The sequence below is a fragment of the Prenolepis imparis genome, unplaced genomic scaffold, assembly GCF_030444845.1.
Source record: "Prenolepis imparis isolate NDT839.2.m4 unplaced genomic scaffold, iyPreImpa1.0 SCAF_14, whole genome shotgun sequence".
In the NCBI taxonomy this organism is placed as follows: Eukaryota; Metazoa; Arthropoda; class Insecta; order Hymenoptera; family Formicidae; genus Prenolepis; species Prenolepis imparis.
Genome location: NW_028141172.1, coordinates 8,171,548 through 8,188,306, shown reverse-complemented (window position 1 = coordinate 8,188,306; position 16,759 = coordinate 8,171,548). Strand labels below are relative to the sequence as shown.

Here is a 16,759-nt window from a genome sequence, read left to right as displayed (position 1 = left end):
TCTGCACACAGGACGCGTTGACGCGTTACTCGTGGTGAGAAGGCGACGCGATAGCCAATCAGATTTCCGCCGCGCGTCAAAGTTGGATTCGATCCAACTTTTATTGGCCAACGCGTCGCCTTCTCACCACGCGTAACGCGTCAACGCGTCCTGTGTGCAGAAGCCCATAAAGGCCATCGCACACGAATTTCCGTAACCGTAAGCATAAGACGTAAGCAGAAGCTCGAGAACCAATCAAAAACTAGCTTTTATCTAAATAATTCCGTAAGATCAGAAATAACCATAATCTTAACACGTAACATGAATTTCAGTCGATTGAAATTTTTACGTACGAAGAATTGTATACATATATATATGAGTATTGCTACTAAAAGGTTATGGCACATCTCTATTCTTCTACTCGATTTATGTTCATTGCATGACATGTGTATACATACCAGGTGTCCCATTTTAAAGGACCCACTCAAATATCATTGTCAGAAACATTGCGTTAAATCGAAAAATGTTTCCTACAAAAGTTGTAGGGTTTCGAGGGGGACATAACATAGTAATATTCATTTGACCTTGGGCGGCATCTCCAAGGTCAAGTGAAGGTGAGAATTTGAAGGTGAGAAGGTGAATTTTGAAGAAAATAAAAAAATGCTTCAGATAAAAGTTGTTCAAATTAATTAGTAGAAAAAGATGTTATAATAAAAAATATGGGTTTCCATTTAAAAAATTTATTCTCACCTTCACTTGACCTTGGAGACGCCATCCAAAGTCATATGAATATTACTATGTTATGTTCCCCTCGAAATCCTACAACTTTTGTAGGAAACATTTTTTGATTTAACGCAGTGTTTCTGAGATATTTGAGTGGGTCCTTTAAAATGGGACACCCGGTATATATCTGATTTATGTATGATTTGATTAAAGGTGCAATTTCATGGAGCGAAGAAAAGCTAGCGTTTCATCCCCACTCTATCGCAATACAAAACAGCGTTGAAAAGCAAAAATAAAAATTTTTTGACTGCTCCGTTTTGCGAAGTTCTCTTTAATAATTAACCGCGTTTAAAAATGGATTATAATAATCAATACAAGTATATAGAACAATATAGACATTCAGTGGCAATTGCAGTTGCAGCAGAAAGGAGACGACGCATAGCGGTTGCAACTTCTACAAAGATATTTCGAATTGTGGATCAAACATGAGTACTAAACAATAGCATAGAAATTAGAGATGAATTTTGCCGTTATTTTAATAATGAGGGAGCAGTGCCGTGACAAAATAATAGAACTAAATAAAATCAAACTAAAATTACAGTATGGCCTAGTTTGGCACAGGACCTAAATAATTATATTATACTCTCAAGGAATTATAAATAAACTATAAATATAAAAAAATAATACTTTACTTTTATTTACATGTACTTTTCTATTAAATTATGTAATAAATGTTTTAATAATAATATAATATAAATAATAAAAAATAATGCAACTGCATAAACCCAGTAAATGCTAAGTATTCCTTAAATATTCCATTCGTATTCCGGAATACGAATGGAATATTTAAGGAATATGTAGCGTTTACTGGAAATATTCACAATAGTTGACACAATAGTTTATATTGCATTTACATTATTATTAGTTTCTATTACTTTTTTGCTTTGCAGCATTTATAATTTGTAATATTTGCAACATTACGTTGTCTACCAATTGAGGATCGAGTTCTTTAAGATGGGCAGTAATAAGATTCCCAATTCCAATTCAATTCTGAACAATACTGCCTGACAAAATTTAGCTTTGATTTCAAATTCGGCTTTGCACGTTGCTTCGCTAAAAGTTAGTTTGTGTCCAACTTTGAGCGTATCTTCGCTGAATACAGCCATTTCGTCAAAAATTGAGAAGAGGGGATGAAACGCTAGCTTTTCTTCGCTCCATGAAATTGCACCTTTAGGCTCTGTAAAGCCTTGTGTCCACGATACTAGAAATCGGTCCGAGTTCTCGGACCGAGACGTTTATAGCCAATTATTTTGCAGCTTTTACGGAAAAGCGGCAATTTTATTGGCTACAAACGTCTCGGTCCGAGAACTTGGACCGATTTCTAGCATCGTGGACACAAGGCTTTAGAGCAGGTATAATCGTCCGCCATTTTCCGTCCAACCGTATGTAAAAGTTAGGTTCTCGCATATATAGGACACGTACGTCAATACGCCTTTCGGTCTCGCGATTAACCTAAAAATTAAACTTATGTGAAACTCAAAATAAGTATTGATTGATTTTTAATTGATTAAAGGTGTGTTCTTGAACGCGCGACAGTAGAATTTGTTTTATAAGTGTCGTATTTTTCGTAAATCAACACATCGTGTCTCCGTTTTATTGCACGTATTTGGATCAGCACGTTTTTGGAGCAATTTCAAGGATCGAAGGTATGTTATTTAAATAATATTCATCGCAAAAAATTGTCTTCATATTGCAGTTTTGTCATATTTTCATATTTTGTGTTTTTAGATTAAGTTTGGCTGTTTGTAAAATGTCAACTGACGACAATCAAAAAAATCCAAGTAGGACTATACGGCAATGAAATCGAGACACGAAGCGTTGATTAACGAAAAATACAACACTTATAACACGAATTTTACTGTCGCGCGTTTAAGGAATAAATATTTAAGTTTAATTTTTAGGTTAATCGCGAGACCGAAAGGCGTATTGACGTACGTGTCCTATATATGCGAGAACCTAACTTTTACATACGGTTGGACGGAAAATGGCGGACGATTATACTTGCTCTTACAGAGCCTTAATTTGATATTTAATAATTTTAAAGAATATTAATATGTAATATATATAAATATATACACATATTGTAGACATAAAATAATTCTTACGTTACGTCTTATGCTTACGGTTACGGAAATTCGTGTGCGATGGCCTTTAGCGATTTTTAGTATAGACATCTGTGAGCAATTTTCCGATGTCATTTGATGCTGATTGGCTGGATCTGAAAGTAGAAACCAATCACGTTTCATTGTTACTTAGCGGTTGAGTCTGCTGAATGCGGTCATTAGTTATTATAATAGTCTAGTTTACATCGAGCACTTGATACGCGTATCAAGTAGTGCATTTGAGCTAATCAGCCAATAACTGAACCAATATACTAGTTATTTACTATTTGCAAGGTCCGTGGATGGAGAAGAATGAGGAGAGGTAAGGTCTTCGCACGGCCGCCATTTTCGAGACAGCGAGTCTATGTTGGTGTACGTAGTACTATGGCTATTAGTTGTGTGAGTGAACGAGTAACGAAACAGTCACGTGTCACGTTGTGCATCCATAAAGCAAAGTAAGAATTTTTATAAGAAAAAATTGCAATATGCCAGGTTGTTGTGCAAAATTTTTGTTTCCTCGATGAGAAACGAAAATATTTGTGGATTAAGAAATGTGATAAAAATCCAACACCGAATGTTGGGTTATGTGAGGTATGTAAATATATTATTTTATCGATTTTTTGTAATTATTAGAATATATTAAGTAGAATATATTTAAAAATTTTTTTAAATGCTTTTTCTTGTTTTTGTAGTATTATTTTGATCATTTATAATTCGAAACTTTATATAGTTAATCATCTGAGCTATAGTCGCCGCTATTTTCGTGCCAAATCGTTGAAGTGGATGCGAAGACCTTGGGTGCTTTCCAGCTATGTACACAGGCCTTAACACAGTGTACGGCCGGTATTCATAGTCCGTTCTTATTTCAAGACCGTCTTAAGTAATGTCTTAAGATGCAAATACGGCTCTGTGATTGGTTAATCACATCTTAAGATTGTACTTAAGACATTCTTAAATATAAGAACCGATTATGAATACCGGCCTACGACTCGGTGCTTTCCAACTACGACACAAGTCGACACAAGCGTACACAGCTAAAATGCTATGTACGACTGTATCGTCGCTCCATAGCTACCAACATTTTTACATTTGTTACCATTCTTTTATTTTCTATGGATTGGTATCCGTAGGTGATCTCTGTATATATACTTAGCAGACAAATTTAATATTTCTTATTTTTATTTATTATGCAATCGTTAAAAAATTGTTTGGGCAAGTTTAGGAATATAGTCTCATATAGTTAGCAGATATAATTGAAAATATTTTAATATTGCAATTGTTGAAAATTTATTTGGGCAAGTTTATAAATATATACTATGTTTACGCGAGTGTTACTTCTGTAGTAACTTACTCAAATTATCGTAACTTGTATTTAGCCTAGTCTACAATGGGAGTAAGCAGTATAGAGTAAGCAGTAAGCAGTAAGCAGTATGAAATGGGAATTGCCCATTTCGTTACTCCCGGTCTTTACATCCACTAAAAACAGTATACAATGGCAATAACAAGGCTGTAGGAATAGAGAGTATACTGTTTTTAGTGGATGTAAAGACCGGGAGTAACGAAATGGGCAATTCCCATTTCATACTGCTTACTGCTTACTGCTTACTCTATACTGCTTACTGCCATTGTAGACTAGGCTTTTGAGTAAGTTACTACAGAAGTAACACTCGCGTAAATGTAGTAATAGTCTCATAGTTTAAGAAATAATTATTTTATTTATAATTAAGAAAATTAATTAAGCATATAGTTAGCAGACATAATTAACAAACTTTTAATATCATTAAAAACTTATTTAGGCAAATTTAGGAATATAGTCTTATAGTTTAAAAAATAATTATTTTATTTATAATTAATAAAAATTAATTAAGCATATAGTTAGGATGAGGCATAATTTAAAAAAATTAATATTGCAATCGTTGAAAAATTGTATAAGCAAGTTTAGGAATATAGTCTCATGTTATATAATTTAAGAAATAATTATTTTATTTATAATTAATGAAAATTAATAGACCATATAGTTAGGAGATATATAGTTAAAAGTTCTTAAATTGAATGGATGCTTACGCGCGTTTTTTTCTTTTAATCGCTCTTTGCACGAAACTAATTATGTAATTTGAATAATTATAGAAAAAAACTTAATTTTATTAATTTTTTATAACAATTTAATTTACATAATTTTATGAATTTACATAAGTTTTTTTTAGTCTCTTCTATATATCTGATAAATAAATTTATTCATAAAAAAATTTTGTTACAAAATATATATTTTTACAGCGAAAATATCTACTGCGATTTTTAATTATTACAAATTGTTAAACATAATTGTACATATACATCGGTAAATTTAGTGACAAATATTGTAAAGTACTCTGGTGGTGAAATGAAATAGCTAAATAGCATTCCAGCTACAAGGCGACACTGTGTAACACAGTGTCACACTGTGTTCCGTAGCTGGAGAGCACCCCTTACCTCTCCTCATTCCCCCTCCATCCACAGACCTTGACTATTTGATACGCGTATCAAGTGCACGATGTAAACTAGGCCTATGTGTATGCGCGTGAATTGCAAGAGGTAGCTGCAAGTTGCAAGAGACAATGGTAGCCTGCTGTGCGCAAAATTGTAAAAATCGTACTGAACATGGTTTCCGCATGTTTACTTTTCCTAGAGATGAGAAAAGAAAACAAATATGGATTGAAAAATGCGGCAAAAATATAAAACCGACTTCGAGGTTATGTGAGGTATGTAAATTAATTAATATGTCTCAATTAAAAATTTTATAATAATATAAATATTTCAAGCAAACTATTAATTATCACTTTTATTATCACTTTTTTGTGTAGCGTCACTTTGATGACTCTCAATTTGAAAGCCAACGACAGGATAAATGGCGAAAATTAAAACCAAATGCGGTTCCAACCATTTTTTATAATAATCAAAATAACCCAACAATTACATTAAATAATAATCAGTTAGCTGACGGTAAGAATAATTTATTATTTTTTTATCCAATGGATATTTATTTTATTACTATATCTGTGGATATTTATTATTTTTTTAAATACATTTATTATTTGCAGAGCAACAAACTCCTCACAAAAATCTTCAAAATGATTATGTTCAAGATTTTAATCTGATGATTTCAACTAATATTAAGAATAATGATAATGTTATCGATGTGTGTGGAAATTCACAAAATAAACGTTTTCCATCAGCAAAAATGGTTACAGACACAAGCATTCAAACTGATGATGACAGTGACACATTTATGTTACAAACAAAATATATTTCTAATGAACAAGGTACTATCCGACAAGCTAATGAAATAAAATACTTGCAACTGCAATTAAAAAAAGAGCAAGCAAAAGCTAATATGCTAAAGTCGAAATATGAAAATGAAAAATTATTAAGACTAAAAATGACAAAAAAAATGAAATCTTATAAGAGAAAATGGTCTACCTTATCTGAAAAATTTGAAAAGATTCCATATTTCAAGGAATTTGCTGTAGGATTATCTAATCCAAAAACAAAATGGTCTCCTCAATGTTTGAAACTTGCAACACAAATAAGATATGCTGGTAATTTACTCAATTTAAAATAAAATAATGTTAGTTTTTGAGATAAACACTAATTTTGATACTTTCTGTTTACAGTTGGATGGAAGGCCTATTTATATTTGAAAAAAGATCTTCAGTTATCAATACCATCTTATTCTACATTATGCAGACATATCAATAAACTTGATTTCGCTCCTGGTCTGTTAAAGAACGTCCTTCCATTAATGGTAAAAAAAAAGAAACTCATTCATCTACGCATCAAAGTGATTGTGTAATTTTGATGGATGAAATAGACGGACATTCAACCATCCCTTGAGTATGATGTTACCACAGGTATATGTATGTGTAATAGAAAGTAAAGTTTATATATTACAAAACATGTATGATGGCAATGAGTTGGTAACAATCTAACTGTTTTCTGCAGTTCAATTGTACATATTAATTTTTAGCGATCAAAAAAGAGTTTCCACTCATTCCAAATGGCAATAAAGTTTTTTTTATGGAAATAGTTAACTTATTAACCAACCCTCTGTACATTTTTATTTGTATATGAGTATTAATAAGTATTTTTCTTACAGTCTTCTTAATAATATAAAATATATTTTTAATTGTATAAAAATAATAATAATTGTAATTATAATAATGATTTTAATAATAATGATGATAATAATGATAATAATAGTGTTAGTAATAAGAAAATTGTGTAATTACCTTTTTTCGAATTTTGATATTTTTTTGCAATTTCCTTGATAAAAATCTTTGTTGTGACTCCGACAATAATAACTAATGGGGGGGAGTCCAAAACCAACGTAATCAACTAATTTTTTAATGTCTTTTTTCTAAAATGACTTTCCGGATCTTTAGTTAAAGGTTTACCTTTACCGCTCGAATCGCTTTGATCTTGATACATGTTGTCAAGGTTATAATCCTGAATAACTCAAAAAAGTTTTACCCGGGCGGAAAAAATCAATATATGGAAAATTTTATATGGGTTTACAACTTTTCACGCGAAGCAAGGTCAACCCCCATCACTCCGTGCTTTCAGTGTTAAACGAAGTCTATATTTGTGAAATTCCACATGGATTCGAAACTTTAGATCTTGAAATATAGACCTCGTTTCGCGCTGAAAGCACGGGTTGATGGGGGTGAATCTTGTCTCGCGTGAAAAGTTGCAAACCCATGTGAAATTTTGCAAATATAGACCTCGTTTCGCGCTGAAAGCATGGGATGATGGGGATGGACCTCGTCTCGCGTGAAAAGTTGCAAACCCATGTAAAATTTCGCAAATATAGACCTCGTTTCGCGCTAAAAGCACGGGGTGATGGGGGTGGACCTTGTCTCGAGTGAAAAGTTGCAAACCCATGTGGAATTTCGCAAATATAGACCTCATTTCGCGCTGAAAGCACAAGGTGATGAAGATGGACCTCGCTTCGCGTGAAAAGTTGCAAACCCATGTCAATTTTTTCAAATATAAACCTAGTTTTGCACTGACAGCACCGGGAGATGGAGCGTAACCTTGCCTTTCTGCGATAGTTTCATAAAAAGATACCAAAAAGATTAGCAACATTCCTACGCAAAGTAAAACGTATTATGCGTTTTTTCGAACTTCCCCCATTGATTATTATTGTGGGAGTCACAACAAAGAAATTGCAAAAAAATATCAAAATTCGGAAAAGGCCCTATTCTGCATAATTACCGAAAATTGTAATAATAATGACATAATTTTTTTCTCATGTTTTGTTATTTAGCTATTCCTCTATATAATTGGTTGGCGTATAACCTATTTTTTTTAAATTCAATTTAAAGTACGTTAAAATTTAAAAAAATATTTTTAATCTACAACTACAAGGTCATTTATTGGACAAACAACGTGTGAAGAAAATACAAAAATAAGCACTTCTCTTGTTTTTATGCTCAGAGGACTAACAGAAAACTGGAAGCAAATTATTTTGACCTGACATCTAAATCTTTAAATAAAAGTGTAATGACCCAATTACTTCTAGAGATTATTGAAGAAGTCGAAAAAATAGGTTTTAAAGTTCATGGATTAGTCTGTGAAATGGGTCCAAAAAATCAAGCTATATGGCGCAACTTAGGAATAAATGTTTCGAGGAATAACGTCGTACCGTTTATAGATCATCGATCATCCCGTACGAACTCTTTTTATATTTTTCCAGATATTCCACATCTGTTAAAAAATCTACAAATGGCGTTAACCAATAATTCCATAATCATAATAGCAATTGTATATATACTATCAATTGTACAGTCTGAAAATTTACCATGTAATGAAGTACGATTTAAGTAGCTTGAAGAATTAGATGCAATTTAACAATGACGTATAGTGATTTAAAATTAGCACCAAATTTAACAACTGACAAGGGACACTCCCGCGGTGTTATTTCTGTATTTTAAAAGTGCTTATATTTTTTAATAATACTCATTCTAGATACCATGGTATATGCCATTCGCTCTCAAAATAAAAAAAATAAAAAAAGAGGAAAGAAAAAAAAGGTCTAAAATCGATATTCAAAGTGAAATTAAGCAGCCCATAAACAGGTGATTCAGACGATACTCACGCGAGTAACTCATACTAATTGAAAGATCACATCTAGGGCTACAATATTTGTTTTAGACACCAATCGATATGAGCCTAGAGTAATGCACTAGAAGGCGGAAAAATTTTAAACTAGATTATTTTTATTTAAATAAATGAAAAAAAAAGAAAAAAAATGTGATCTTTCAATTAGTATAATTTATTCGCGTGAGTATCGTCTAGATCACCTGTTTATGGGCTGCTGGAATTCCACTTTGAATATCGATTTTCGATCTTTTTTTTTCTTTCCTCTCTTTTTTTTATTTTGAGAGCGAATGGCATATACCATGGTGATACTTAGGATGAGTACTATTCAAAAATATAAGCACTTTTAAAATACAGAGATAACACCGCGGGAGTGTCCCTTGTGTAAGGGTTTCGAAATCGACAGGCATAGGGCTATTCCCACGCACGTAGAGAATCGATGGGCATAGGGCCACTTAAAACCACGCGTGCGGACAGTATATAACTCGGCGATACTTTAAGTGCGACGCGTTGCCTCTTCAAGAGGTTCGCAACACTCAAGACGCTGCGTCCCGTCGACCCAGCTTGCGTTTGTTTATGCATCGACGATTTCGAGTGTAGAGTTAGTTAATGATAAAGAGGCAGTTCCACGCCTGCCCTCGAACAGAATGGTTAGACTAAGCTAACGGCAGACGGCCGGCCACCGATGTAAAATTCGCGTTTACGATTAAGCCGTATAATTAAATTGTAATTTTGATGTATAAACTGCGATTTAATATCAGCTCGCTATCTTTGACGTGCCCTCCCTACAAAAATTCAGAAGTGGGATTCCATCGGTGTTAAACCGGCGTTACGTTAAGTTTTATGGACATTTCAACGATCTTTACGAGGAAATCGCGAAAAGTTATGTTTATTAAGTCGCGGGCGAATTAAGAAGAAGCCATTTATGTTGCGTGCTCGCTTTATGTTATGTTTATGCTTTATGTCGTGTATGCAGTTTATGTTAAGCGCCCGGTTTGTGTGCCTGTCGTAAGTCCGGTTCGTGTTTATGATCCTGGCAATGTTATGTTTATGAGACAGTGCAACACATTTAAGAAAGAAAAAAAACCGTGCGGACTGTATTGAACTCGATTTATGCGCCTTGTGAACTCCGAAGTTTTTGAACTCTCGTTATGAAGTTACACTTTCTAAACCGTGACATATTACGTGCGAACGGATTGACGTGTGATCTTTGTGATCTCTTACGTGCTGTCTGTGAAAGGAATCAAGATGAGCACACTTACGTGGTAGAACTTAAGGAGAAGCTGAGGAATAGAAATTTGTCGACGTTCGGGTTAAAAGCCGAGCTAGTAAAACGGCTGATGGAGGCAGGTGTCCCGCCCGAAGAATTAAGCTTAACAGAATCCGCTCACGACGAGACGCATGAAGTGCAACTCGACGAACCTCAACCAGGGACGAGCGCTCAAACCACCGTCTCTACCTCATGTGAAGTCGAACTCTTACGGAAGGAAAGAGACTTAGCCGCGCGCGAGGCCGAACTTTTGAGAAGAGAATTAGAGCTATTGAGAATGTCACCACGATCGGAAGATACATCCGCTCGACTCGGCGTGAAGAAATGGCAAGAGCTCAAAGATTTGGTCGGTGAATTTAGCGGCAATAATTTAGACTTTGATCGATGGGAGAAGCAAGTAAAGAAACTACTCTCCTCTTATGACTTGGACGACCACAGAGCGAAAGCGCTGGTGTGCAGCAGATTGAGCGGCAAAGCGTTAAAGTGGTACCATTCGAGAGTTGACTGTGTCGAACTAAGCTGTGACGACCTCCTGCGAGAGCTAAGAAGAATGTACGGGCAACGGCCAGATCAACTGACTTTGCGACGCGAACTCAAGGCAAGAGTCTGGAACGCGGGTGAAATGTTCGCAGATTATTTGTACGATAAGATGACGCTAGTAAACCGAGTGCCAGTTTCGGACACAGAAATCATTAGTTACGTCATGGAAGGCATTTCCAGCCAGGAACCACGCACACAGGCGAGGGTGCAATGTTATCAGTCGGTGGACGCTATGCTGACTGCATTTACAAGCGTTCCGCCGCCGAAAGAATCTCACCGATCTTTTGCACAACGTCGCGAAGGCCCTCCGGCGACAGGAAGAAACAAGCAGCAGCACGGAGAGCAACGTAAACCTAAGAAGGCAAATCCACCAAAAAAGTGCTACAATTGCAACGAGATTGGGCACTTTGCAGCAGACTGTAGGAAGCCAAAGAGGGAACGAGGATCCTGTTTCAAGTGCGGAAAATTCGGTCATCGAGCGAAGCAATGCCCCCCGAAAGAAGACATCAATTGCGTGACGCAGGAGCAGCGAGAGGACGACGATTTCCGACGACGAGTAGAATTGCTGATAGACGAAAAGGACAGTAACTTTAAAATGGATTTTAACGCGCTAATTGATTCGGGAAGTCCTATTTGCTTTGTCAAAGAATGTTATATTCCCCGGAAGTATATGTTTAGCGATTCAGGACATGAACGTTTTTGCGGCGTTAACGGTAGCGGATTGAAAGTGCTGGGTCGTGTAGAAGCGACGCTCATATTCAATAGCGAAAATTATAACATTGTATTGCGCGTTGTTCCGGATGAAACAATAAAAAATTCTATGATTTTAGGACGCGATTTTATGAAGTTAGCGAAACTATCGTTAAAAAATGAAGTTGTCGATATTATGAATATTGACATAGATGATAATGACACTCACGTATCTCCGCAGGATGTGCGTATTAACGAAGATCTTTCGATTGAGATAAAAGCGCGAGCACGCGAATTGTTTGAAAAATGTTATGTTAATCCGCAAAGACCACTGATTTCCGCAGTGGAAAACATTATGAAACTTACGCTTACAAACGATGAACCATTTTCGTGTGCACCGCGTAGACTTTCGTATGACGAGAAAGCCAAGCTGCGATGTATTTTAGACGATTTGATTGCCAAAGGTATTATTAGAGAGAGTACATCCGAATATGCGTCGCCGGTTGTTTTGATGAAAAAGAAAAACGGAGAAATGAGAATGTGTATAGATTTTTGAACTCTTAATAAAATAACGACCCGCGATAATTTTCCGCTTCCGCTAATTGAAGACCAACTAGATTTATTAGAAAGGAAAAAATATTTTACGACGTTGGATCTCAAAGACGGGTTTTTTCACATTAAAATGCACGAAGACTCGATAAAATATACTTCGTTTGTCATGCCGTTAGGGCAGTGCAAGTATGTGAGAATGCCATTCGGGCTAAAGGGCGCTCCTCTTAAGTTTCAACGTTATGTCACACAAATATTCAAGGATCAAATTGACGCAGGAGAAATATCGGTATACTTAGACGATTTTCTCATCGCAACGGAGACGATAGAGCACCACTTTCAGGTACTTGAAAAGGTTTTCAAACTGTTCGTCGCGAACCGTTTAAAGTTACGCTTAGATAAATGTCGATTCCTTCAAACAAAGTTAGATTATTATGTTATACAATAACTAACGAAGGTATACGACCCACGGAGCAGGATATCAAAGCGATAAAAAAATTTCCGGATCCACGAAATGTTCGAGATGTACAAAGCTTTTTGGACCTATGTTCTTATTTTAGGAAGTTTGTTGAAAACTTCTCAATTATAGCGAAACCGCTGTACGACCTGACAAAGAAAAATGCGGATTTTCGTTTTAAAGAGACAAAAAGACAAGCATTTGAAGCGCTTAAAGCTCGATTAATTGATGCACCCATATTAAGCTTGTATTCCCTGCGAGACGAGACGGAGCTCCACTGCGACGCGAGTTCAGCTGGATTCGGGGCGATTCTATTGCAAAGAAAGGCAGATCGGAAACTGCACCCTGTATTTTATTTTTCGAAAAGAACGACCGAGGCAGAATCGAAATATCATAGTTTCGAACTAGAGACGTTAGCGATAGTTTATGCACTTCGCCGAACATATTTACTCGGATTAAAGTTCAAAATTATTATCGATTGTCAAGCATTAAGTCTGACATTAAATAAAAAAGAGACCAACCCCCGCATCGCACAATGGGTATTAGAGATGCAAAATTATGATTACATTATCGAGCATAGATCAGGTTCTCGAATGCTGCACGTAGATGCATTGAGTCGGCAAGTCTTTGTGATCGAAGATAATTCTTTCGATAAAAATCTCGCGTTATGTCAAAACGACGACCCTGCAATTCTAAAGATTCGTAAAGAGTTAGAACTTTCGGAAAGCAAATTATTCGAAATGAGAAACAGATTAGTGTATAAGAAACATCAAGGGCAGATTTTGTTTTACGTTCCCGCCATGTTAGAAACGAGCGTTATCCATAAATATCACAATGAAATGAGTCACGTTGGCGTCGAGAAAACGATTTGAAATATTTTAAGTAGTTATTGGTTCCCGGAGATGAAGTCGAAGGTTGAAAAGCATCTTAAGAGTTGTCTCAAGTGTATCGCTTTTACGCCGAATTCCGGAAAGACCGAAGGATCACTACACAACATACCGAAAAGTAGTGTACCATTCGCTACAATATACATCGACCATTTAACTCCCGCATCAAGGTCAAGCTCTAGCAAAAATCGATATATTTTTTTAATTGTCGATGCCTTTACGAAATATGTTAAGTTATACGCTACTAAGAGCACCAACGCAGCAGAAGCCATAAAATGCCTCCAATCATATTTCGAGTATTATAATCGTCCATTACGCATTATTTCGGATCGAGGCAGTTGCTTTACGTTGCGTGAATTTGAATAATTTTTAGACGATAAGAACATACAACATGTGAAAATCGCCACCGCTTCACCTCAAGCGAATGGTCAGGTCGAGAGATTCAATCGTACAATATTACCGATGATAGCGAAATTAACAGACGAGAAGAAGACATCGTGGTATAATACTCTTAAGGACGTAGAATTTGCATGTAATAATACCGTGTCGAAAGCCACGAACAAATACCCGAGCGTGTTACTTTTTGGAATGCGGCAACGTGGTCGAGTAATTGACGAGCTACGAGATGCGTAGAAGTTAACGGGCAAATCGAGATATCCCGAAATTTATCATGCGTGCGTGACAAAGTGACCAAGCAAATCCAAAAAAGTCAAGACGCGAATAAGCAAGCTTACGATCGTAAACATAAAGCCGCGAAAAAATATCAAGTAGGCGATAAAGTGATGATAAAGAATTTCGATAATTCACCGGGTGTCTCTCAAAAACTGATACCAAAGTTTAAAAGTCCGTATCAGGTTGATCGCGTACTTAGAAATGACCGATACGTAATAAAAGATGTTCAAGGATTTCAGTTATCGCAAAAGCCTTATCGCGGAACATGGAAAGCATCAAATATGCACTCATGGACACTGGCTTAATGTAGATTTAAGGCCGGTATTCATAGTCCCGATCTTATATTTAAGATCGTCGTTAAGTCCGAGCTTGAGATGCTACGCAGCCATTTGATTGGTTGAATGGGATCTTAAGTCAACTTCTGACCAGACTTAAGATGATCTTAAATATAAGATCGGACTATGAATACCGGCCCAAGTATAACAATAATAATGTTTATGTTAGATTAAGTTAGATTAAGTTGTATTAAGCTTATATCAAGTAGGTTTACATTAAATTTAAGTTTAAGTTTAGTTGCAGATTTTGCCTAGCAGTAAAATTTTTCTTTTCTTTTTACGCGCACGATTAATCGGGACGATTAATGGTCAGGCTGGCCGAATTGTAAGGGTTTCGAGATCGACAGGCATAGGGCCATTCCCACGCACGTAGAGAATCGATGGGCATAGGGCCACTTAATGTGGGGGTTCATGTATTTTAGTTACCTATTCCACTAGCCGCCGATTTACTACTACTAGACACCGGGCAGATTAATATACTCCGTTGGTCGTTTTTGGTATGTAAAAATATATTGTATAACAATCTATCTTACAACTAACTATGGTATCAGTCTTTGGTATAATACTACGTCTGCTTCAGACAACGGTACGTGAGAGAGTGTGTGGTATATATTTAGGGATATAGGGACGAAGTGTATAATGGCGCTGGTGCGTTCGTGAACTTATCCGTCCACGTTTTTGTCCAGATGGAAAGGCGCCACATTAAAACCACGCGTGCGAACAGTATATAACTCGGCGATACTTTAAGTGCGACGCGTTGCCTCTTCAAGAGGTTCGCAATACTCAAGACGCTGCGTCCCGTCGACCCGGCCTGCGTTTGTTTATGCATCGACGATTTCGGGTGTAGAGTTAGTTAATGATAAAGAGGCAATTCCACGCCTGCCCTCGAACAGAACGGTTCGACTAAGCGAACGGCAGACGGCCGGCCACCGATGTAAAATCCGCGTTTACGATTAAGCCGTATAATTAAGTTGTAATTTTGATGAATAAACTGCGATTTAATATCAGCTCGCTATCTTTGATGTGCCCTCCCTACACTTGTAAGATTTTAAAACCTTCTTCTTTTAATAAAATGAAAGTAGCAGCACATATATTTAGTGTAAAAACTGCCGTTGCTCTGGAAACTTTAATTGGACTAAAAATGGTAATGGATAAAGAAGCTGAAACTACAGCTTGGTTTATAAGAAAGGTTCGAGCTTGATTTGATGTAATGAATAGCAGACACCAAAGTAAAGTTATATTTTTAAGTAATAAAAACTTAAAAATAGCTATTCTTGATAATTTTTTAAACTTAATAGAAAATATTTGGCAAGTCATAGAAATCAGTTCAGACGGACATAAAAATTTCAGTTTTAAATACTATAACACTAATGGATTTGTTACTTAAAAATGGATATAATTTTTTTTTAACTTCTTGCCTTAATCAAGATGCGATAGAAAATTTGTTTTCGACTTTACGTCGACATGGAAACATAAATCCAACTGCTTTAGAAGCTAAACGTTGTCTACAACTAATTACGTTAATTGTGATACACGTTAAGTTATGTCAATTTTCATTTATGGACACTCAAAAAACAAAAAAAAATTATGAAGATGATAATGATGAGCATTACATTAAATTTTTTTATTAAAAGAAAAAGAGGAAAAAAATGATTTAATTATCTCGCCAAAGAACTGTATGTATTCATCCATTTATGAAAATACACAAAATTACACTGATGTTACTCCAATAACGAATACATTAAAATGTAATGTTTTAAACAACATACTAGGAAGTACAATTTCTTATGTTTTACGGAAAAAATACGCTTGTAGTAATTGTTTAAAAGCTTATCCTACTGATGATAATGGTCAGTATTCATTTTATATCAAAATAAAGCTCTTTCTTTTGGAATTTTAGAAAGTCCTTCAAATAGTATATTTAACTATATTTCTTTAGTTAAAGGTCATTTGCAAGCACATTTTGATATATGTGCTTTGCATCCTCGACTATGACTGATGAACATTTATTAGAAATAATTTTAAAATGGGTACCTTATAAAGAATTAACTATCTCAAACATTTGCTCCGAACGTATTAAACCTTGTAATTTCTTCTATAATATTTTACGTCGATATATTTATATTCAAAAGACAAATTATTTATGTTAACGATCAAAAAAAGAAAATACGTTTATTGAAAAATAAATCTTTCGGATTAAAAAGTGCTTATTAGGCAATCTATTATCTAAACTATTTGTAAAGCAATCTTTGTTATTGTTATTTTCAAATATTTATTTTAGTTATATGCATATAGTTAGATGTTTATTAACTTTAATATAAATTAAGATTATTAAAAAATTTTGTTTTTATTCTAATTAT

The 16,759-nt window shown here is 35.2% G+C and overlaps 2 protein-coding genes across 3 annotated transcripts; both read left to right on the top strand.

The window, feature by feature from the left end:
• The first annotated feature begins 2,232 nt into the window (after window positions 1-2,232).
• Window positions 2,233-6,924, top strand: LOC145945348 (uncharacterized). 2 transcript variants are annotated; one of them, XM_083054294.1, is made up of 6 exons: window positions 2,233-2,408; window positions 2,491-3,450; window positions 5,406-5,602; window positions 5,705-5,843; window positions 5,942-6,439; window positions 6,515-6,924. In XM_083054294.1, the coding sequence occupies exons 3-6, from the start codon at window positions 5,459-5,461 to the stop codon at window positions 6,691-6,693; spliced, it is 960 nt and encodes a 319-aa protein (XP_082910420.1). In that variant the 5' UTR covers window positions 2,233-2,408; window positions 2,491-3,450; window positions 5,406-5,458; the 3' UTR covers window positions 6,694-6,924. The 2 variants fall into 2 exon arrangements, with proteins under 2 accessions (XP_082910420.1, XP_082910419.1); XM_083054293.1 differs by having other exon boundaries at window positions 2,491-3,455.
• Window positions 6,925-7,739: 815 nt separating this feature from the next.
• Window positions 7,740-13,377, top strand: LOC145945624 (uncharacterized). Its single transcript, XM_083054679.1, has 6 exons — window positions 7,740-7,827; window positions 8,422-8,568; window positions 9,976-10,096; window positions 10,240-11,963; window positions 12,228-12,414; window positions 12,609-13,377. The coding sequence occupies exons 1-6, from the start codon at window positions 7,740-7,742 to the stop codon at window positions 13,375-13,377; spliced, it is 3,036 nt and encodes a 1,011-aa protein (XP_082910805.1).
• Window positions 13,378-16,759: the final 3,382 nt, after the last annotated feature.